The sequence below is a fragment of the Ovis aries genome, chromosome 1, assembly GCF_016772045.2.
Source record: "Ovis aries strain OAR_USU_Benz2616 breed Rambouillet chromosome 1, ARS-UI_Ramb_v3.0, whole genome shotgun sequence".
Classification (NCBI taxonomy): Eukaryota; Metazoa; Chordata; class Mammalia; order Artiodactyla; family Bovidae; genus Ovis; species Ovis aries.
Window position 1 is genome coordinate 120328682 of NC_056054.1, and position 24615 is coordinate 120353296.

At 38.6% G+C, this 24615-nt stretch overlaps 2 protein-coding genes across 31 annotated transcripts in view; one reads left to right on the forward strand and one right to left on the reverse strand.

Annotated features, from left to right (window-relative positions):
• The window catches only part of DCAF6 (DDB1 and CUL4 associated factor 6), a 184839-nt gene extending 162082 nt beyond the window's left edge, over positions 1–22757 (forward strand). For 18 of the 29 annotated variants that reach the window (XM_004002739.6, XM_027977886.3, XM_042229114.2 and 15 more), the window contains 5 exons: positions 2461–2599; positions 4480–4636; positions 5271–5359; positions 14125–14230; positions 22289–22757. In XM_004002739.6, coding sequence (XP_004002788.3) covers positions 2461–2599; positions 4480–4636; positions 5271–5359; positions 14125–14230; positions 22289–22353 — 556 coding nt within the window. In that variant the 3' untranslated portion in view covers positions 22354–22757. Of the gene's footprint in view, positions 1–2460; positions 2600–4479; positions 4637–5270; positions 5360–14124; positions 20364–22288 lie in introns of those variants that run through there. The other 11 variants (XM_060415869.1, XM_060415799.1, XM_060415809.1 and 8 more) reach the window with 1 other exon arrangement.
• Positions 5075–24615, reverse strand: part of GPR161 (G protein-coupled receptor 161) — an 85241-nt gene continuing 65700 nt past the window's right edge. For both annotated transcript variants that reach the window (XM_060415896.1, XM_060415892.1), the window contains one exon: positions 5075–5756. In XM_060415896.1, coding sequence (XP_060271879.1) covers positions 5737–5756 — 20 coding nt within the window. In that variant the 3' untranslated portion in view covers positions 5075–5736. The remainder of the gene's footprint in view (positions 5757–24615) is intronic.

A 24615-nucleotide genomic window follows, 5' to 3' on the forward strand; every position in this document is an offset into this window, starting at 1 on the left:
AGTTGATTTACAATATTGCGTTAGTCTCTAGATACTCTACTTTCTTAGCAAGAGATTTTTCTTTTCGGTTTCTTGCTGTTCACATATTTTTAACTGATTGAGAGTCCTTTTTTTGTCTACTTTAGAAAAAAGAGAATTTCAGTCATATTCATTGTTTCATTTGAGAGCATTTGAACTCTCAACCCTTCCCATTTATCACTTCCCAATCAGAGAGATAACTGACCATGCAGCTTTCTCTGTGGAAGTTTCTAATTATGTCTAGCTTAAATTTTTGGATTCCCCCCCCCCCCTTTTTTTAATATGTGTAACATAGGATAAAATTTTTTAAACACTTTCTAAATAGCCTATAGAGTTTTATAATATACCATTTTATGAAAAAGAAAACTTTATGTTATCAGACTACATAATTGTTATAGAATTGTTTTAGAAAGTATTATTAACAGTTTAGTGTCTGTTTTTCTGGATTCTTTCTATGTATATATACATTTTTCCTCTATGAATTATTTTTTAACCTAATAGATTCTTTAAGGTAATGGTGATATTTTCCATATTCTTGCTTATGGGTCTTATCATTTTTAATGACATTGTGCCATAATTTATTTAACCTATCCTTTCTGTGTATAAAACACTTAGATTTTTCCAGTGTTTCTCAAACTGCTGCAGTGAATATATGTGTGTACGTGTATATATATATTGTGAAAATATATATTGTGACATTTGCATATATTTTTATAGCATGCATTTATTAAAAGATAAGATCACTACATCAAAACAAATATATATTTTAGGTTTTAATGGATATTATTTAATTTCTCCTCAAAGATATATTGTACTGGAACAGTAATATACTGCCAGTAGGATTATAAACTGCTGTAACCACTTTGGAAAGTTGTTTGAGAGTATCTATTAAGGATAATCATATGCATATACTGTGGTCCAGCATATCTACTTCTGAATATATGCTCAAGATAAATACATACATATGTTCATCAGAGCACTATTTTTGTCAACAAATCCTGTAAACAACTCAGTGTCTACCAACAGTTGTATGGACACATAAATTATAATATATTTATGTAAAGTAGTATTGTACAGCAAAGAGAATGAATGAACTACAGCTAAATACAGCAACATGGATGAATCTTACAAGTATAATGTTGAGTTAAAGAAGCTAGACACAAAATACATCATATGATTTTGTTTAATTAATGAAACAGGCAAAAATTAACCCATCATGTTAGAAGTCAGAATAGTGGAGCATAATAGTAGAAATGGAGAATGAGGAGACTTCTGAATTCTGTTTATTCTCTGTTTCTCAGGACTTGTGCTGGTTACGTGGGCCTATTTTACATGCAGTGAGCTACACCTTTTTAACTTATACCTTCCTGTATATGTTTCTACTTAAAGTGAAAATTTATAGCCAAAGAGTGCTTTTTTAAAAATATATAAAACCTTCAAACTCCTACCAGTAGTGCAGGTTTTCCTGTGCTCTTAGCACTCTGATAGATGTAAAAAATTTTTTAATATGATAGACAATACAAAAAGATGAATTTGTTTTATTATTAATGAGGTTAAGCATCTTTTTATATATTTATTAACAGTCTCTTCTGTAATTTCCTTGTTCATGTCATTATTTTTCTAGTATAGTACTTATTTTTCATACTGATTTGTAGACACTTGATATATTTTGGATTTTTGTCTATTATATTGCAGAATATAATGTTTTAAATAACAAGTTCAAACTAACAGTTATTTAGGGGAAAGTTTCTTCTAGTAATGAAATCAATCTTAAAGAGGGTCCATTGTTCTTCACTGTCTAGCTCTGTGACCCAACTGGGTTCTTAGAAGAGTAAAAATCAGCCTCATTAGCTCCATTCTGTATTCTAATATGAAGTTCATGTAGAATAGATTCTATTAGAAGATCCTTGTTTTATTCATAGTTATCAATATTCTTTCCTTGACTAGTTTGTTCTTTGCTGAGAACAAACACCTTTAAAGAAAATCTCAAAACATCCACTGCAATTATATGTTACCTTTAGTTCTCTTTTTGGTTTCTCTTTATGCCTTTTATTACCTAATATGGAGAAGACAAATAGTATTGAATAGGTTTTGTTTTATTTATAGTAAATTGTATATTAATTTTGTCTGTATTATATTTTTATAAAATAGCTGTTTAAACAGTGTGCCGCATGCTATTTCCTTTACTCTCAACCAGTACCAAATTTCTAAATGATCTCTTAACTAAAACATTTTGTTTTAGTAACTCAGCTAGTTTGACGTAGTCTTACTGTTTTGTCTGCCTTTTTATGCTTTTGATTGGGGATGCCTTATTGAAATAATGTTGAGTTTAAATAATTTCTAGATTTCACTTGATTTTAATGTTGCTCACTTTCATTCTGTAGTGACCTGTGAATGTTTTATACTTATTTCTGTATTTTTCTTTTAATATGTAATTCATAGACGCTCTGCTGTTGCCCGCATTCAGGAGTTCTTCAGGCGGAGAAAAGAAAGGAAAGAAATGGAGGAATTGGATACTTTGAACATTAGAAGGCCACTAGTAAAGATGGTTTATAAGGGCCATCGCAACTCAAGGACAATGGTACCATATACTCATGACATTGTTTGGAAGAACTGCAGTTTCATAATATGAATTTTTTTCCATAATGCTTGTTTTTATATATGCCAGTGTGATTCTACTATATTCTATATAATTATCTCTGTACATAACATTTATTGTACCTTCCCAGTTATCTCTTTACCTCAAACATAGTTCTTTTTGTCCTATAATATGTTGTGAAAGAGCATTATTTTTTATAAGAAAACTCTACCATACTGAGGAACTATTACAGAACTTTAAAAATGTTAGCTTGTATAGGTAACCATTGCTTCTTTTTCGCTCTCTCACACTTGCTATCTACTTTCCTAGTAGATTTTTTTTTTTAGTTTATATTAGTTTCTTTTGTTGGTTGTAAAGAGAAAAATTTGGATATATGAAATCCAGGTTCATTACCAAATATAGTCAGATTAATTATAACTTTTTAAAAGATTGACAAAGATTTGTTTTAGTCACCTTGTCTTTCTAAACTTTAATTTCCTCATCTATGAAGTAAAAACAGACCAGATGATATCTGAGATCTCTTCAAGAGTTTATAACCCAGAAGTCTGTCTAACTAATGCAATTTTAATTATTTATTGAGAAAAGCTTGTGAGATGATTAACAACTGTCACTCTGAACCATTCATATCTGAAAGTGTTCTCATATATTCATTGAGTTTTCAAAAAGTATGTACAGAATCAATTTCAATCTACTTTCTTTAGGGTAGAGGGAAAAAGTAACTTTGGGATGAGGAGAAAATTAGCTCTTTTTATAGATATCATGTAGTAGCAATTTACTCATTTTACAAGGACTGCTCATTATTATAAATAAAGAGGACTTCCGTGGTGGCTCAGACGGTTAAGCGTCTGTCTACAATGAGGGAGACCCGGGTTCGATCCCTGGGTCAGGAAGATCCCCTGGAGAAGGAAATGGCAATCCACTCCAGTACTATTGCCTGGAAAATCCCATGGACAGGGGAGCCTGGTAGGCTACAGTCCATGGGGTCGCAAAGAGTCGGGCACAACTGAGCGACTTCACTTTCACTTTCACTCATTATTAATAGAAGCAATCAATTTATATTTCTTGTGTTTTTATGGTTAAAATTTTGGATGGGGATAACTAGGGATAGGAATGGAAAAAAATAGAAGACAAATAAATATAATAGTAGTTCCAGGTAACAAGAAAATTGGCTCCCCTCCTTTGCTTTGTCAAAATAATCAAATCACAGCTGCACATAATATGATTTCAAAAATTCTGATCTGAAATACACAGATTTTTGATGGTTCATTTTGTGCATCTGCTGAAAAACTCCATCATAATCATCTTAACATTTCCTTTGTTTCATTGCTTCATGAAAGTAAATATGTGTTTATATCTTTCCTTCTTGATTGTGAGAAGTTCTGATAGCTAATAAAAAGGCTGGTAATTTTGTTCTTTTGGCATAAAGCAAAATACCAGGGGGGAAAATTCATTTTTTTCTATGAATTGTTTTTATTATCTTTTAAAGCTAAAATGGAACCAGTTTTGGAAAGTTCAGTGTCATCTATATATAAATTTTCATTATATTGTCCATAACCCAGAAATCTCATTCACTCATTTAGCAGTTATTAACTCAGCATCTACTGTGTGCCCAGGTACGCTTCAAACACTATAAATATAATATTGAACAAAATAAAATACCTTTCATCATGGGGGACTTTATTTTCTTCCATTTTATCCCTACTAATAAATCTCTGTCATGGTCAATATACTAGAAGACAAAGACTCTCTTCAATGTTTTATTTTCTAAGCCAATTAATTTTTTAAATTTGAGAATAGAAAAATCTGTTTTAATAACTTTGATTTGAAATCTCTTATAATTTTCTGTTTTTCTTAACCCTTAGATAAAAGAAGCCAATTTCTGGGGTGCAAACTTTGTAATGAGTGGTTCTGACTGTGGCCATATCTTCATCTGGGATCGTCACACTGCTGAGCATTTAATGCTTCTGGAGGCTGATAATCATGTGGTAAACTGCCTGCAGCCACACCCATTTGACCCAAGTAAGATGACCTTTTATAAGGCAAGGGTTCAAAATCATTAGTATGATTAATCAGCTTCAACTTTTTTCTAGTTGTAAGATTAAATACATAAGAATAATCCAAATTATCCTAGTAGGCAGCTACTAGGGTCAAGTATTGCTCTTCTTGGGTTTAAAACAAAAAATGTTTACAACCTGCTTTTGACTGAAAATAGAGGGAAATAGATTAAAAAGTTTATTCTCCTAATAGTTCTTCTAAGTTTTATCAGCTATAAGAGCTTCAGTTGATTGGACTTTTCCCTGCTTAACCAAATTGAACTTCCATGCCTGTTAGTCTTTACATATCAGAATTAATTTACCAGAACAAAAGAGCAATGACTTGTTCTTGCCTTCCATTTGAAATTCCCATGTTTCTCATAAAAGAACAGTAAATAGGAAAAAAATTTGAGTGATTTCAAGATGGCCTTAAAATTGTATTATATTGTATTTATGAAATCTTCAAAACAGTATTTTCAGTTAACAGTTAAATGTATCAGTACAATGTCCATTCTAACTCAATTTTGCTGAACATATACATCCATGCATATATACATTATACATTTATGTGAATTAATGCTGTTTCTAAGCTTTATATTAATGTGAACAATTTTTTCTAGTTCTCGCCTCATCTGGCATAGATTATGACATAAAAATCTGGTCACCACTAGAGGAATCAAGGATTTTTAACCGAAAACTTGCTGATGAAGTAAGATTTTTGTCATATTTATTATAGAACATATTTCACCTTGTTCCTGAAATGCGTAATAATTTTATTTATGTATGTGTATATTTCTTGGTTGTGCTGTGCCTTCGTTGCTGTGTGGGCTTTCTCTAGCTGCAGCAAATGGGAATTACTCTGTAGTTGCGGTGTGGGCTTCTCATTGCAGAGCTTGAGCTCTAGGCACCTGGGCTTCAGAGGCTGTGGCATGAGGGCTTAGTAGTTGCAGCTCCTGGGCTCTTGAGCACAGGCTCAATAGTTGTGGCACAAACGGTTGGTGGCTCCACAGCATGTGGGATCTTCCCAGGTCAGAGATCAAACCCATGTCTCCTTCATTGGCAGGCAGATTGTTTATCATTGAGCCATCAGGGAGGCCCCTGAAATGCTGTTTTAAGAAGAACCAAAGCAAGTTAATTCACTTAATGAGGTCAAATTTTAAGAAAAAGAAAAGAATGAAACATACCCACAATACTAGAGAGATAAAAACTGAAATACTATTTTGATAATTAGAATGTTGATTATCGACAGTAACAGATAAAGTTTATTATAGTAGACTAGATTGACTATTTTGGTTTGATGCAATGAAGAATAATTTTTTAAAAAGAAAAAACCTGTGCCCTTTTAAGAAAGTAGTTTTACTATAATTTTTCTCCATAATCATAGCCAAATGGGTAGCAGAACAAATGATCAGAGAATCTTTTACTTTATGATTTTATTTTAAGGTTTCCTCAGCTTCTGAAGCTGCTGTTACATCAGTAGTTTTGAAACCTACATCAGAAGCTGTAGGTTTTTTGCAGGATTGGAAGCAGGAAGATGTATGATATGAAAGCTAAACTCTGGGTATTTCCTCAACTCCAAACAGAGTTTCCATTTATGGGTTTCGTTTAAGATTTCATACAAGTATTTCTTACAAGGAAAATAAAGATCCATTGCATTAATCAGCTACTAAGGAATTACTGAGCTTCTGTGAGGAGGTAAGTGCAGCTAAGGTTGATACTGCTACCTCTTAGCCCTTCATGGACCTCAGCCTTGTCATGGCAAAGGGGCTTCCATAACTCCGTAAAGCTATGAGCCATGCTGTGACAGCCACCTGAGAGAGAAAAAGAATTCTGACAAAACGTGGTCCACTGGAGGAGGAGATGGCAAAGCACTCCACTATCCTTGCTGCAGGAATCTTATGAACAGTATGAAAAGGCAAAGGATATGACACAGGAAGATGAGCCCCCATGTCATAAGGCGCTACAGGGGAAGAGCAGAGGGCAATTACTAATAGCTCCAGAAAGAATGAAGTGGCTGAGCCAAAGCAGAAATGTCACTCAGTTGTGGATGTGTCTGGTGGTGAAAATAAAGTCCAGTGTTGTAAAGAACAATATTGCATAGGAATGTTAGGTTCATGAATCAAGGTAAATTGGACTTGGTCAAGCAGGAGAGACAAGAATAAACATCAACATCTTAGGAATCAGTAAATTAAGATGAACAGGAATGGGCGAATTTAATTCAGATGACTTTTGTATCTACTACTGTGGGCAAGAATCCCTTATAAGAAATGGAGTAGCCATCATAGTCAACAAGAGTCTGACATGCTGTACTTGGGTACAACCTCAAAAACTACAAAATGATCTTGGTTTGTCCCCAAGGCAAACCATTCAATATCACAGTAATCCAAGCCTATACCCTAACCATTAATGCCAAAGAAGCTGAAGTTGAATGGTTCTGTGAAGACCTACAAGACCTTCTAGAACTAACACCAAAAAAAGATGTCCTTTTCATCATAGGGGATTGGATTGCAAAAGTAGGAAGTCAGGAGCTACCTGGAGTAACATGCAAGTTTTGCCTTGGAATACAAAATGAAACAGGGCAAAGGCTAACAGAGTTTCGTCAAGAGAACACGCTGGTCACAAAGACACCTTTTTCCAACAACACCATAGAAGACTCTACACGTGAACATCACCAGGTGGTCTATAGTAAAATCAGATTGATACTTTTTGCAGCTGAAAATGGAGAAGCTCTTGACAGTCAGCAAAAATAAGACCTGGCGCTGACTGTGGCTCAGATCATGAGCTCCTTATTGCAAAATTCAGGCTTAAGTTGAAGAAAGTAGGGAAAATCACTAAGCTTTTCAGGTGTGACCTTAATCAAATCCCTTATTATTATACAGTGGAGGTGATGAATAGATTCAAGAGATTAGATCTGGTAGCATGTGCCTGAAGAACTATGGACAGAGGTTTGTAACATACGAGAAGCAGTGACCAAAACCATCCCCAAGAAAAAAGAAATGCAGGAAGGCAAAGTGGTTGCCTGAGGAGGCTTTACAAATAGCTGAGAAAATAGAAGTGAAGGGCAAGGGAGAAAGGGAAAGATATACCCAACTGAATGCAGAGTTCTAGAGAATAGCAAGGAGGGATAAGAAGGCCTTCTTAAATGAACAATGCAAAGATATAGAGGAAAACAGTAGAATGGGACAGACTAGAGAACTTTTCAAGAAAATTGGAGATAACATGGGAACATTTCATATAAGGATGGGCACAATAAAGAACAGAAATGGTAAGGACCTAAGAGAAGCAGAAGATATTAAGAAGAGGTGGCAAGAATACACAGAAGAACTATACAAAAAGGTCTTAATAACCCAGATAACAACAATGATGTGGTCACTCACCTACTAGAGCCCCAGACATCCTGGAGTGTGAAGTCAAGTGGGCCTTAGGAAGCATCACTACAAACAAAGCTAGTGGAGGTGATGGAATTCCAACTCAGCTATTTAAAATCCTAAAATAGGATAATTCTGTTAAAGTGCTGCACTCACTATGTAAGCAAATTTGGAAAATTTAGCAGTGGCTACAAGACTGGAAAAGATCAATGTTCATTCTAATCTCAAAGAAAGGCAATGTGAAAAAATGTTCAAACTACCTCACAGTTGCACTCATTGCACATGCTAGTAAGGTTATGCTCAAAATCCTTCTAGCTAGGGTTCAGCAGTATGTGAACCAAGAACTTCCAGATGTACAAGCTAGATTTAGAAAAGGCAGAGAGAAATTAGAGATCAAATTGCCAACACTTGTTGAATCACAGAGAAATCAAGAGAATTCCAGGAAAACATTTACTTCTGCTTCTTTAACTATGCTAAACTGTAGGTTGTTATGAATCACAACAAGTAGTGGAAAATTCTTAAAGAGATGGACCACCCTACCTGCCCCTGGGCTTTCCTGATGGCTCAATGGTAAAGGATCCACGTGCAGTGCAGGAGACCCAGGTTTGATACCTGGGTTGGGAAGATACCCTGAGAAGGGAATGGCAGCCCACTCCAGTATTCTCGCCTGGAGAATTCCATGGACAGAGGATCATGGTAGGCTATAGTCCAAGGGGTCACAAAAGTGATGGACACGACTGAGCAACTAACACTTGGTACCTGTCTCCTAAGAAATCAATATGCGAGTCAAGAAGCAATAGTTAGGATCAGACATGGAACAACTGATGGGTTCAAAATTAGGAAAGGAATACATCAAGGCTTACTTATTTAACTTATACGCAGAGTTTATCATGTAAAATGCTGGGCAGGATGAAGCACAAGCTGGAATCAAGATTGCCAGGAGAAATAACAGCAGGTGTTACCCCTCTAATGGACGAAAGTAAAGAGGAAGTAACACTGGAGAAGGGAATGGCAAACCACTTCAGTTTTCTTGCCTTGAGAACCCCATGAACAGTATGAAAAGGCAAAAAGATAGGACACTGAAAGATGAACTCCTCAGGTCGGTAAGTGCCCAGTATGCTATTGGAGATCAGTGGAGAAATAACTCTAGAAAGAATGAAGAGATGGAGCCAAAGCAAAAACACCACCCAGTTGTGGATGTGACTAGTGATGGAAGTTAAGTCCAATGCTGTAAAGAGCAATATTGCATAGGAATCTGGAATGTTGGGCCCATGCTGCTACTGCTGGTGCTGCTGCTGCTAAGTCACTTCAGTCGTGTCTGACTGTGCAACCCCATAGACGGCAGCCCACCAGGCACCCGCATCCCTGGGATTCTCCAGGCAAGAACACTGGAGTGAGTTTCCATTTCCTTTTCACTGGATGAAAGTGAAAAGTGAAAGTGAACTCACTCACTCGTGTCCGACTCCTAGCGATCCCATGGACTGCAGCCTGGAAAGAGCTAATTGGAGTTTATTTGCCTCTTGGTGGGAAGAAGCGGTGATGCTGTGGGCTCCAGCCTCAGATATATGGCAGTGCCAGCTGCCCCCTACCCACCCTGTCCCCACTTTCTCCACTCTGCTGATTGATGCCTGCTCCTCAAAGCTTTCTGATCACAAAAGGATAGCCCCCACCCACTGTGGCTCAATTCTGGGCCCATGAATCAAGGCAAATTAGAAGCAGTCAGACAGGAGATGGCAAGAGTGAACATTAACATTCTAGGAATCAGTGAACTAAAATGGACTGGAATGGGTGAATATAACTCAGATGACTGTTATATCTACTACTGTGGGCAGGAATCCCTTAGAAGAAATGGAGTAGCCATCATGGTCAACAAGAGAGTCCAAAGTGCAGTACTTAGATGCAATCTCAAAACGACAGAATGATCTCTGTTCATTTCTAAGGCAAACCATTCAATATCACAGTAATCCAAGCCTATGCCCCAACCAGTAATGCTGAAGAAGCTGAAGTTGAACAGTTCTGTGAAGACCTACAAGACCTTTTAGAACTAACACCCAAATAAGATATCCTTTTCATTATAGGGGACTGGAATGTGAAAGTAGGAAGTCAAGAAACACCTGGAGTAACAGGCAAATTTGGCCTTGGAGTACAGAATGAAGCAGGGCAAAGGCTAACAGAGATTTGCCAAGAGAATGCACTGGTCATAGCAAACACCCTCTTCCAACAACACAAGAGACGATTCTACACATAGACATCACCAGATGGTCAATTCTGAAATCAGAATGATCATATTCTTTGCAGCCAAAGATGGAAAAGCTCTATACAGTCAGCAAAAACAAGACCGGGAGCTGATTATGGCTCAGATCATGAACTCCTTATTGCCAAATTCAGACTCATATTGAAGAACGTAGGGAAAACCACCAGACCATTCAGGTATGACCTAAATCAAATCCCTTACGATTACGTAGTGAAAGTGAGAAGTAGATTCAAGGGATTAGATCTGATAGAGTCTGTGGTGAACTATTTACGGAAATTCATGGCATTGTACAGGTGGCGGTGATCAAGACCATCCCTGAGAAAAAGAAATGCAAAAAGGCACAGTGTCTGAGGAGGTCTTACAAATAGCTGAAAAAAGAAGAGAAGCTAAAAGCAAAGGAGAAAAGGAAAGAAAAGAAAGCCTTCCTCTGTGATCCGTGCAGAGAAATAGAGGAAAACAATAGAATGGGAAAGACTAGAGATCTCACCTTGTTTATTTAACTTATATTCAGAGTTCCTCATGCAAAAAGCCGGGCTGGATGACTCACAAGCTGGAATCAAGAATACCAGGAGAAATAACAACCTCAGATATGCAGGTGATACCACTCTACTTTCCTCCATTAGGTAAAGTGAAAGTGTTAGTTGCTCAGTTGTGTCTCCCTCCCCCCCCCCCCAACTCCCCAAGGACTGTCTGTGTCCATGGAATTCTCCAGGCACGAATCTGTTGTGGATCACAACAAACTGGAAAATTCTTACAGAGATGGGAATACTGAACCCCCTGACCTGCCTCCTGAGAAATCTGTATGCAGGTCAAGAAACAACAGGTAGAACTGGACATGGGACAACAGACTGGTTCCAAATCAGGAAAGGAGTCTGTCAAGGATGTATATTGTCACTCTGCTTATTTAACTTATATGCAGAGTGCATCATGTGAAATGCCAGGCCTGATGAAAGACAAGCTGGAATCAAGATTGCTGGGAGAAATATCAATAACCTCAGATATGCAGATGACACCACTTTATGGCAGAAAGCAAAGAAGAACTGAAGAGCCTGTTGATGAAAGTGAAAGAGGAGAGTGAAAAAGTTGGCTTAAAACTCAACATTAAGAAAACTAAGATCATGGAATCCAGTCCCATCACTTCATGGCCAATAGATGGGCAAAAAATGGAAACAGTGACAGGCTTTATTTCCTTGGGCTCAGAAATCACTGCAGATGGTGACTGCAACCATGAAATTAAAAGATGCTTGCTCCTTGGAAGAAAAGCTATGACCAACCTAGACAGCACATTAAAATGCAGAAACATTGCTCTGCCTACAAAGGTCCGTCTAGTCAAAGCTATGGTTTTTCCAGTAGTCATGTATGGATGTGAGAGTTGAACTATAAAGAAAGCAGAGTGCTGAAGAACTGATGCTTTTGAACTATGATGTTGGAAAAGACTCTTGAGAGTTCCTTGGACTGCAAGGAGATCCAGCCAGTTAATCCTAAAGGAAATCAGTCCTGAATGTTCATTGGAAGTACTGATGCTGAGTCTGAAACTCCAATACTTTGGCCACCTGACGCGAATAACTGACTCATTGGAAAAGACCGTGATGCTTGGAAAGACTGAAGGTGGGAGGAGAAGGGATGACAGAGGATGAGAAGATTGGATGGCATCACCAACTTCTTGGACATGAATTTGAATAAGCTCCAGGATTTGGTGATGAATGAGGAAGCCTGGTGTGTTGCAGTCCATGGGGTCGTAAGGAATCAGAAATGATTGAGTGACTGAACTGAACTGAAAGAGGAACTAAAGAGCCTATTGATGAGGATAAAAGAGGAGAATGAAAAAGCTGGCTTAAAACTCAGCATTCAAAAAACAGATTATGGCGTCCAGTCCCATCATTTCATGGCAGCTTGATGGAGAAAAGTGGAAGCAGTGACAAATTTTATTTCCTTTGGCTCCAGAATCATTGTGGACAGTGACTGCAGCCATAAAATTAAAAGATGCTTGCTCCTTGGAAAGAAAGCAGTAACAAACCTAGACAGTGTATTAAAAAGTAGAGACATCATTTTGCTGACAAACGTCCATATAATCAGAGCTATGGTTTTTCCAGTTGTCATGTACTGATATGAGTGTTGAACTATAAAGAAGGCTGAGCATCAAAGAAGTAATGCTTTTCAACTGTGGTGTTGGAGAAGACACTTGAGAGTCCCTTGGACTGCAAGGAAATCAAACCAGTCAACTCTTAAGGATACCAGTCCTGACTATTCACAGGAAGGACTGATACTGAAGCTGAAACTCCAATACTTTGGCCACCTGAGGTGAAGAGCTGACTCATTGGAAAAGACTCTGATGCTGGCGAAAATTGAAGGTAGGAGGAGAAGGAGGAGGCAGAGTATGAGATGGATATCATCACCGACTCAGTGGACATATGTTTGAACAAACCCTGGGAGATAGTGAAGGAGCCTGGCATGCTGTAGTCCATGGGTTGCAAAAAGTTGGACAGGATTTGGCCTGAACAACAGCCCTCTCTGAAAACAATAAGGGGTGCATTGCTAGAAATATTAGTAAAGTGAAAAACTCGTTCTCTAGACCACAGTTGACAGTTCATTGTGAGATTCCCACATGTATTTTTACTCATTATGTCAATAGACCTATATCAAACACTTAAGGCCCCTTTGTCCATGGAATTTTCCAAGCAAGAATACTGGAGTGGGTTGCTATTTCCTATTCTAGGCCGTCTTCTCAACCCAGCTATCAAACCCAAGTCTCTTTTGTCTCCTTTATCGGCAAGCAGATGCCACATAGGAAGCCCCTATATCAGGTAGAATCCTGGATTTTAAAAGATAAACCCTTTCGTTCAGAACCCAAAGACTAGTAGGAAAAAGACATACGAAGAACTAGAATACAGTGTGGTCAGTGTCAGAAATGTACACGTAGTCTTCTGGAAACTCGTAGAAAGGAATTTTCAGTTGGAGTAAATGGGATGGGAAGGTCTTCACAGAGGAAATCAGAATTGGACTGAGTTTACCAGGTAGACCAGGACCAAAGGAACATGTGAGAGAGAAGATCAGCATGTTTCAAGTTGCTGTAAGGTGGGTGAGCCATCCGCGTGCTGACACCCAGAGGACACATAAGGCAGCTCAGCGGGCCTCGTGAGTGAGGCTGGGCTGTTCAGGGCCGTGTGGGCACCCTCATGAGTTGACAATGTCATGTCACTGGGGGACTGCTGATCAGGTTAGTGTCTTTTCTTCCTCTGCTGCTTTCCTTCCTTCCTTTCTGTTTTTCCTTTGCCACTCCCTTTGGTTTCCTCTTTTTTCCTTTGCCTATAATTATACATTAAATCCCGAGATGTTCATGGATGTTCTTTAGTCCTATTCTCTGTATTTAAGACACAGTTCACTGGTAACTCTCATCCAAAGGTTTATTATTGAAGTTAACTTTGAAGTTAATGTAACATTTTCCTTGAGGGGCCCAAATGACCCAGGGATAATAATTTAACAGTGCTGTCACTAAAAATATCAGTTGCACTAGAGGAAAAAAAATAATAAGCAGACACAAAGTAGACTGCTTTGCTTTTGTAAACAAATTATAAGTAAAAGTAAATTGAATTCTTACATGTTTCAGGTAGCCTCAGGGTTTGACCTTTGTCTTTCTTCCAGTTAGAGTAGTGTTCTCTGATCTTACTCTCTTGATTACAAGCTAAAGTAATTATTTGGCATTGAGCAGCCTTAAGATGGTAATACAGACCCATATAGATATATGTGAAGAATGAAGTAATTCCTGTTAATTCTTTACAGTTCTCCTAGTATCTAAGGAAAACATACAGTTACTCTGTGATCTTTGACATGGTTATTTAACTTGCCTCATAGGTTATAACTCGAAATGAACTCATGCTGGAAGAGACTAGAAATACCATTACAGTTCCAGCCTCTTTCATGTTGAGGATGTTGGCTTCACTGAACCATATTCGAGCTGGTAAGAACTGTCGGTGTGCTATTAAAATCATTATTATATTTGAAAAAACATTATTTAAGATCGACGTTAAAGGGATTTATATTTAAGGGGGAAAAGGGGATTTTCCTGGCAGTCCAGTAGCTAGCGCTTGCACTTCCACTGCAGGGGCAGGGTTTTGGTACCTGGTTGGGAAACTTAAGACCCCACATGCTGCATGGTGCAGCCAAAAAATAAAGAGATTTTATTAATTTCCTTAAATTGCAAAATTAAGGCCAACTGTTTTTTAGCCTTTTTAACTTTTTTTTTCTTAAACACAAGAAGTTTATTTCTTGTTGGCATTAGGTCCTCTCAGACTACATAGAAGGCAGCTTAACTTTTGAACTGAGTGGTATGAATTCTTGGTTTTAGTATAGTAATTTGTATCCCCATGAGCCAACTTTCTTGAACTGTCACAATGAAAAGATGACATCACTTCAAAACTTCTATCAGCTATGGTTTTCTTCTCAGAGTGGAATATCATACCATAAACCTTAAGATGTGTTATAGTAAGTACCTTTTGATGATACATTTGACCAAAATCAATCACAGCCCAGACAAAAATAGATGTATTACTACAAAGATTTGAAATAATAGCTCAATGTATTTTTCAAATTTTTGTTTGTTTTAAATGATAAACCATGGGGTTCAGTGCTTCAGATACAAAACTTCACATTACAATTAATTACATTATATTACAACTAATTTTCAAGAAGGAATGGAATAACCTATGTTCATAACAATAGAAAGTATCCAGTATCCACTAGAAACAAAATGTTTATCATTTCACTGATAACACAAATTTCTTTATATGTTGAATACTGTTTAATAACAACAACCATGTATAGAGTACCTTTAATGAATCAGGCAGCATACCAATCATTTCACAAATTTATCCTCAGTTAGCTCCAGCCCTCTACATAGTAGATTATTTTTAATAACTCACTGCAGGTCACACAACTGATAAACGGTAAAGCCTGAATTTGAAACTAGCTTCCAAGCACTTATTCTCCTTTTACCTACAAATTTCAGTTGCAGGAACATATTCAAGTCATGAATAAGACATGCAGTCCTCTGGATAAGCTGATTTAAACTGCTTTTCTAGTCCATTTCTTCCTTCTCTGTCCTCTCCATTCTCTGTGCTGCTGTTGCTGAGTCGCTTCAGTTGTGTCCGACTGTGCGACCCATAGACAGCAGCCTGCCAGGCTCCCCCGTCCCTGGCATTCTCCAGGCAGGAACACTGGAGTGGGGTGCCAGTTTCTTCTCCATCCTCTCTGGCCCTCTCTAAATCTGCAGGTACCTCAAACTCTTTCCTACCTCAGAATCTTTACAGTCATGCTGTCCCCTCCCACCCTCACTCTTTGTTAGGATAACTTCCGTCGTGGGTTTGATCCCTGGGTTGGGAAGATCCTCTGGAGAGGGAATGGCTACCAGCTCTAGTAGTCTGGCCTTGAGAATTCCATGGACAGAAGAGCCTGGCGGGGTCCTTGGGGTCACAAAGGGTCAGACATGACTGAGTGACTTTCACTTTCACCTTTCTGTTTCAGACCTTCAGGTCTATATAAACGGCAGATTGCATATCATTTCCTCAGAGAGTGGGGAAGGGAGACATAAATATTCCTGGCAGAAAAAAAGAGTATATAGCATTTGTCTTAAGTCCTGGAAGAGACTGTGGTGCATCTAAAAACTGAAAGAAGCTCCTTATGTCTGCAATTAAAGGAGCTGGAAAGAAAACTCTTAAAATTGTCAACATCAACTATTGATGCAGAAAAAAGGAAGGAGTAAAAATTTCAAATGGTCAAAGCAACACAAAAAATAAACCTAAAATGAAAACAGAAAATGTTTGCAGTCCAACAGCATATTATCATAGTACTTCTTTTGACCCCCATTTTATTCACTGTGACATCTTTTGATCTGTTTTCTTCAATAAGAATCAGTACTCTTAAAATTCACTTGACTTCAGATTTGAGGAGGCACCATTTTATAGAACAGGAAGAACATTTGCTGATTATGATAACTAAATTTGCTTGTTCATATAAAGAGTTCATCTGGTGAATGGCTCTTTCTGAGTTTGCCTATAGGAAACTGTTTCTCCTTTCATTTGTACAAGAATCTATTTTAAATGCGTGCTGATGTATCAATGGTTTGTTAACTCAGTTATTACTATCCTTTAATTTTAGAATTAGATGCTTATAAAGGTTCTCTTTCTTCTGTTTTTTTTTTTTTTTTTTTTTTTTGCCAGCAATCAGAGGGAGACACTTTGTAGTTGGCTTAGTCAACCTGATTCACCCTCTTGTTTCTCTTAAGTAAAATCCTAGATAGGAAAAGGTAACCAAGAGTTGATATTTCGGCTGCTTTTATTCTTAAGATATCTAGTTATTTGATGAGTCAGCTACTCCTTTCCTCTCCTTTTCTTCATTGTCCTGTATTCCAAGTACAGTGATGTATGCTTTAAATCTCCTTTTCAAAACTACAAATACCTGGTTCCTATGCACTAAAGATCCTGATTCATTTTATCTGAATAGCATTTGAGCTTCTGTATTTTAAAAAAGCACCCAAAATTTCCTCATGAATGCTGTACTAAAGGCTTTTAGTTTAGGCAATTTCATGAGAGATAAAGGCAGTTCTGAGATTCCTAGAAGCTTTGACAGGCTTTGGAGAGATGGTGTGTGAACCATTTCAAACTCTTCTAGAATATGTTACAATCTACTCAGTTTACTCCCCTCTTTAAAATTCTCCTGTGCCTCCCCATGCTCTTAGGATAAAGTCCAAAGTGTTAACATGGTTTATAAAACCCTGAAGCATTAGATAGCCATATCTGTAGAGCTAACATCACACAGAACGTACAGGCACTAACCCATTCATGTACAAGTTCACTCCATCAATTAGGGCAGCTTCACTCCAGAATACAGTCCATATTCATCTATCTTGGCCTCCCTGCTTCTGCTCTCACTTTCGTATAGTCTGATTTTCACAGCAGTCAGAGGAGGCTTTTTAAAATGTGGGTCAGTAAGTTCAGTCGCTCAGTTGTGTCCGACTCTTTGCGACCCCATGTCAGGCTTCCCTGTCCATCACCAATTCCTAGAGCTTATTCAGATTCATGTCCATTGAGTTAGTGATGCCATCCAACCATCTCATCCTCTGTCATACCCTTTCCGTCTGCCATCAGTCTTTCCCAGTATCAGGGTCTTTTCCAATGAGTCAGTTCTTTGCATCAGGTGGCCAAACTATTGGAGTTTCAGCTTCAGCATCAGTACTTCCAAGGAATATTCAGGACTGATTTCTTTCAGGATGGACTGCTTTGATCTCCTTGCAGTCCAAGGGACTCTCAAGAGTCCTCTCCAATACAGAAGCATCAGTTCTTCGGCACTCTGCTTTCTTCATAGTCCAACTCTCACATCCATACATGACTACTAGAAAAACCATAGCTTTGACTAGACGGACCTTTGTAGGCAGAGTAATGTCTCTGCGTTTTAATGTGCTGTCTAGGTTGGTCATAGCTTTTCTTCCAAGGAGTAAGCATCTTTTAATTTCATGGCTGGAGTCACCATCTGCAATGATGTTGGAACCCAAGGAAATAAAGTCTGTCACTGTTTCCATTGTTTCCCCATCCATTTGCCATGAAGTGATGGGACCGGATGCCATGATCTTAGTTTTCTGAATGTTGAGCTTTAAGCCAACTTTTTCATTCTCCTCTTTTACTCTCATCAAGAGGCTTTTTAGTTCTTCTTTGCTTTCTGCCATAAGAGTGGTATCATCTGCATATCTGAGGTTATTGATATTTCTGCCAGCAATGTTAATTCCAGCTTGGGCTTCTTCCAGCCCAACGTTTCTCATGATGTACTCTGCATAGAAGTTAAATAAGCAGGGTGACAATATACAGCCTTGATGTACTCCTTTTCCTATTTGGAACCAGTCTGTTGTTCCATGTCCAGTTCTAATTGTTGCTTCTTGACCTGTATTGAGATTTCTCAAGAGGCAGGTCAGGTGGTCTGGTAGTCCCATCTCTGTGAGAATTTTCCACAGTTTGTGTGATCCATAGTCAAAGGCTTTGGCATAGTCAATAAAGCAGTAGTAGATGTTTTTCTGGAACTCTCTTGCTTTTTCGATGATCCAGTGAATGTTGGCAGTTTGATCTCTGGTTCGTCTGCCTTTTCTAAATTGAGCTTGAATGTCTGGAAGTTCACGGTTCATGTACTATTGAAGCCTGGCTTAGAGAATTTTGAACATTACTAGAATGTGAGATGAGTGCAAATGTGCGGTAGTTTGAGCATTCTTTGGCATTGGAATGAAAACTGACCTTTTCCAGTCCTGTGGCCACTGCTGAGTTTTCCCAGTTTGCTGGCATATTGAGTGCAGCACTTTTACAGCATCATCTTTTAGGGTTTGAAATATCTCTACTGGAAGTCCATCACCTCCACTAGCTTTGTGTGTAGTGATGCTTCCCAAGGCCCCCTTGACTTCACACTCCAGGATGTCTGGGTCTAGCTGAGTGATCATACCATCGTGGTTATCTGGGTCGTGAAGATCTTTTTTGTATAGTTCTGTGTATTCTTGCCAACTCTTAATGTCTTCAGCTTCTGTTCGGTCCATACTATTTCTGTCCTTTATTGTGCCCATCTTTGCATGAAATGTTCCCTTGGTATCTCTAATTTTCTTGAAGAGATCTCTCCTCGTTCTCATTCTGTTGTTTTCCTCTATTTCTTTGCATTGATCCCTGAGGAAGGCTTTCTTAGCTCTCCTTGCTTGTGGCTTAGTAAACCTTTTCTTTAAATGGCCAGAGAGTAAATAGGCTTTGTGGGCTATGTGGTTTCTGTTGCAGCTGCTCATTTCTGACACTGTGTTGCAAAAGCAGCCATAGATAATTATAGATGGAGGGCATGGGTGGGCCCTAATACAACTTTATTTACAGAAATAGGCTAAGGGAGGGTTTGCCCAGGGACCATAGTTTATTGACTCCCTTTTTTAAGAAGTACATTAGGTTATGTCACCCTTGCTTAAAATTCTCAGGGGCTTCCCACTGCTCATAAAATAAAACCTAGACTTCATACTCTGGTCTACAAGAGATAGACCTGCCAGCCGCTGAGTCGATGTATTCTGCATTGGTTTTTTGCTTGCTACATTTTAGCCATAAGTGACTGCTTTCCTCCTCAGACTCATAAAGCTTACTAGCATATTTAGGACCTTTTCACTGGCTGTTTCTCTGCCTTTTAGGCAGCTGTGTTCATCAGCTTTACTAATAATGGGACATACAGTTGAAGCCTCAGCTCCAGGTCACCTCCTTAGGAAAGTGCTCCCTAGTCGTGAAGTCGCTTGATGTGCACACCCTCCTCGCCAGTTACTCTCTGGTCATTCCCTGTTTTTCCTCAAGTACTTATTCTAACTTCATTTATTTGTTGCCTTGTTACACAGATTAAAGGAGAAAAATACATTGTCTTGTTTTCTTCTTTTCTTTTCTAGGAAGTGAGTTCATTAAGACCAGAGACCTAGTTTGTCTTATTCACATCTGGATAGCTAGTTCCTAGAACAACAGTGCCTAGCAACATAATAGTTGCTCAGTCAGTAGTGTTGTTTTTTTTTTTTTTGAATGAATGGGTGAGTGAATGAATAAACTTTTAGTATCAAATCTCTAGCTAACCAGGAGTACTGTATTGATATTTTGTGGAATACAGGTTTCCTTCAGGTAATTGTTTTCATATCTCTATTGTCCCCTCTCTCCAGCCCCAGCCAGCTTATTAATAGTATCTCATATTTTTCCTGATCAAAAATAATTTCAGAAAGAAGTATTTCTAAAAGAGAATTAAAGGAGCCTTACCACAAATGTAACCCTTATTTACAGTAGCAACTTGGTGTTGTCTTGCTTTTGAAAACAGTGGCTTTCTTTGTCATTATTTCTAGTTCTCATTTTAAAGAACACAGTGTTCTCAGCCCTCCTTGGCCTGTAATTGCCAGAGATTTGTGAAAGTGTTGAACTGCTTTGCAGTTTTATTACCTCAGTAGTACTCTGTGGACAAAAAGATTTTATTTAATTTTGTTTTTAAAAATTGGGTTTATATTCTGAGAGAGATGATTCTGCAGAAGTTGTGTGAGAAAGATCTGGAGAAAAAAAAAAACAAAACATTCTGCCCCCTTCCTCATTCCAGAAGTTACTCTGTGACTATGTAAGAGACCCTAGGCCCTCACTGGACTTCATGTTGCTTGCTTTGGACTGTAGAATTCTGATGTCTGCTGTAAACTCCTTGATTTGAAGGCTGTGACATTTCATCTTAACCCTCCATTTCCCCTCTTCATTCATAATGTGACAGCCAAAAAGAACTGGGCCACCCTGCACATTTACAATATGGGGAGGCTGTTTAAGCACGTGCCACCAGTATGACCGGTATCTCACTTAGGGTACTCTAGGTAAGCAGAACAGCAAGTTCATGTTTTGTTCTCTCCCATGAAAGTATATCACACAATAAATACAGCATAATGTCTTTTATACTCACATCCCTTAGGTAACTTTTTATTGATCAGAAAGTCTTCCACTGTGTTTAGATTCCTTAGTGACCTGTGAAGATTTACTATAGTCTTATTTTATCTTTTACTAATGTATATTAAACACTTTTATATTAATAACTAAAACTTGTATAACTCAGGTTAAAAATCATATACACATATATTATATCCTTAGTTTGACATCGAAATGCAGTTGGTATAGAGGGGATTTAATCTTAATTTACTTGGACAATTAAACATTTACATCCCGTCTGTATACTGGTGTTGACAATTTAGAATTCACTGGGAGTATTTAAGCCCCTGTGAATAATAAAGTCCCAGGATTCCATCTTCTCTTGGTGTTGAGAAGCCTGAATTATTTCTATTGTGTCTAACCTTCACCCCTCCCAGGTTACCCTGGAGAAGTGTTTCTGTGATAGAAAGGGTTCCTTTCTAGTGGCAGTAGTGACTTGATACTGTTGCCTTCTTTATATACCCTAATGTAATATATATTATCTTAGTAAAACTTCCATTCATTTATTTGATAAGCCTTCATTGAACCTCTTGTACTAGGCCCTGAGGATAAAAGATTAGAAGAAATACTCCTACCTTCCCAGGAGCTCAGTCTGCAAGAAGATGTGCAGACCTAGAATCATCATTATATGGTACATATAAAATATTCTGGAACCTGAAGGAATGAGTTCATAATTCTGCAAGTTGGGTATCTGAGAAAGTCTGGGCAGTTTCACAAAGGGAAAAATAGTTGTATTGAGATGAGTAAGCATAACCTTTGTAGCTGAAAACTAGGTGAAAGTGTCCCAAGCAGAGGGATAGCAAATGTAAATCATGGAACTTGAGAGGACATGCCATGCTGGCTCACCAGTCTTTAATTGTGCACTCCCTAGATAAGCTCCTTGAGGACAGAGAAGAGACTGTGGCTGTTTTGGTCACCACTGTATCCTGGAACATAGCAGATATTGAAGAAATATTTTTATAACCAGAAATACGTGTGTGGTGTGCTAAGTCGCTTCAGTTGTGTCCACCTCTGCAGCCCACCAGGCTCCTCTGCCCATGGGGTTCTCCAGGCAGAAATACTGGAGTGGCTTGCCATTTCCCTCTCCAGGGGATCTTTCTGACCCAGGGATTGAACCTGGGTCTCCTGCATTGCAGACAGATTCTTTACCGTCTGAGCCACTAGGGAATGATTCCCGATTCTCTTGCACAGCTTCCCTCTCACTCCCTTTGGTGACATCCTGACTCCTAGAACACAGTTTGAAATCATTGCAGTCGACCACTATAGATCTAGGTATTTACGGTTTTTACTTTGTAATCTTTTTTATCTTTAGAATTACGTGAATATTCTAAGTTAATAGTACTGTGTTTCCTTTATTCTTTGCCTCTAGAGGCAAAAATAACTTCTACACATCGCTGTGAGCTGATCTTTACATGATATTTTGAATTATACACATTTTAATCGGTTTTATTTAAGGCATTGACAGCTATTTTGATTGTAATACTAAAGGTTTTTTTTTTTTTTTTTTTTTTTTTTTCTGTCTGCGTTTCCAGACCGGCTGGAGAGTGACAGATCCGAAGGCTCTGGTCAGGAGAATGAGAACGAGGATGAGGAGTAATCAGCTCTTACTGGCAAGCACTTAGATGGTCTGAGATTTGCATAAGGCATTTATTATATATATTTTTCCTTTACAGAGCTTTAGTGCAATTTTAAGGTTGTGGTTTTTTTTGAGTTTTTCCCTTTTGGGGGGATAACCTAACATTGGTTTGGAATGATTGTGTGCATGAATTTGGGAGTGTGTGTAAAACAAAACTAGCAAAATGTTTTAAAAACTTTTTGCCATGTGTGAGGAGTGGTAGAAAATGCAAAGTGCAATATTTTCCCTAACCTTCAGATGTGGGAGCTTGGATCAATGTGGAAGAGGAATTTTCATTATAGTGAAAATATTGGTTCAAAGAAATGTCTATACTTGCCATTTGCATGTTTATTGCCTTCTAATTAAAGAAGTTGGTTGTTTTACGATATCCTGAATTTGACTTTTTATTTGATGCCTTGCTGTCTTGACCCATTTTCCAAATCTCTTCGAGATTTAATAACCTTTTCTGTTTTGACTTCTCTTTGACAGAATTACATACAAGACTTTTTTTTCATCTCTCCTTCTAAAGCGCTTTATCTCCAGTGATCATCTTTCATGATTAGTGGTCCGTCATTACCCAAGTACAGGGGTTAGTTCTTGTGCAATCTCAGAGCGTCATGGATACTCACATAACATATTAGCACAAGCTTGTTCTAAAGAGTTCTGGCTTCTGGCCTTCCTGTCTCCACCTTCTAGATTTCAGCTGAAAATGCTGACCATCCAGTCTCCTAATTCCTGGTCCTCCTCCTCGCTGCTGTCCACCTTCACCCAACTTAAGCATCTACACCCAGGTCTGTCTTACAGGTTATGACCTGAAGCTGTTCCTATAGACTTAACCCTTCAGTAATTTTCTCTCCTATCCCCTAAACTGTCATGCTGCTGTCTCTGAGCCACAAATAGACTCACAGGTGTAGCCAGATTCCCATGTGGAAATCAGGGATGGCTCCTCCCAGATGACTGCAGACGTAAGGACACGTGTTGCTAAGAGAAGACAGATGGCTTTTTGGATAGAGGAAAAAAACTCTAGTTGGCTCAGTAACTTCAGTTGGACTTCAGTGTCTCTTAGTCTGGGCAGGACACATACGCATCTGTATTAGGAACATGCTAAATGCTCAAAAGGGAAAGGAACTGGTCTCTAAAAGGGAAAGGAACTAGTCTCTAAACAGGGCAGCTGCATGGTTTTCAAAAAGAATTAGGGTCTATTCCTGGTTCGCAAATAGTTATGTGACCTGCGCAAGCCATCTGATTTCTCTAGGCTTCTGTGTCCTCCTCCTTAAAATGTCTATGGGCTTCTGTTTCTTGATCAAAGTGAAAGAGGAGAGTGAAAAACTTGGCTTAAAGCTCAACATTCAGAAAACAAAGATCATGGCATCTGGTCCCATCACTTCATGGCAAATAGATGGGGAAACACTGTCAGACTTTATTTTTGGGGGTCCCAAAATCACTGCAGATGGTGACCGCAACCATGAAATTAAAAGATGCTTACTCCCTGGAAACAAAGTTATGACCAACCCAGATAGCATATTCAAAAGAGACATTACTTTGCTGACTAAGGTCCGTCTAGTCAAGGCTATGGTTTTTCCAGTGGTCATGTATGGATGTGAGAGTTGGACTGTGAAGAAGGCTGAGCGCCGCAGAATTGATGCTTTTGAACTGTGGTGTTGGAGAAAACTCTCGAGAGTCCATTGGACTGCAAGGAGATCCAACCAGTCCATTCTAAAGGAGATCAGTCCTGGGTGTTCTTTGGAAAGACTGATGCTAAAGCTGAAACTCCAATACTTTGGCCACCTCATGTGAAGAGTTGACTCAGTGGAAAAGACTCTGATGCTGAGAGGGATTGGGGGCAGGAGAAGGGGACGACATGGCTGGGTGGCATCACTGACTCAATGGACATGAGTCTGAGTGAACTCGGGGAGTTGGTGATGGACAGGGAGGCCTGGCATGCTGCGATTCATGGGGTCGTAAAGAGTCAGACACGACTGACCGACTGAACTGAACTGAACTGAACTGAACATGGAGGTAGTCCTGTTTCACCCCGTTAAGTCCCAGGGGCTGTGTTAGGAACACATGAAAGGTTGGAGGGCTTTACAGAATAACTGAAAAGATAACTGCAGCACACAAAATAAGTTTCTTCTACTAAAACAGGAACAGAGAAAGGCTGGAAAACTAATAGAGCAGACTGGAGTACTCAGTGGGGTCAAGGGTGACTGGTATGAAAAGCAACAGGAGAGAATCAATGACTTC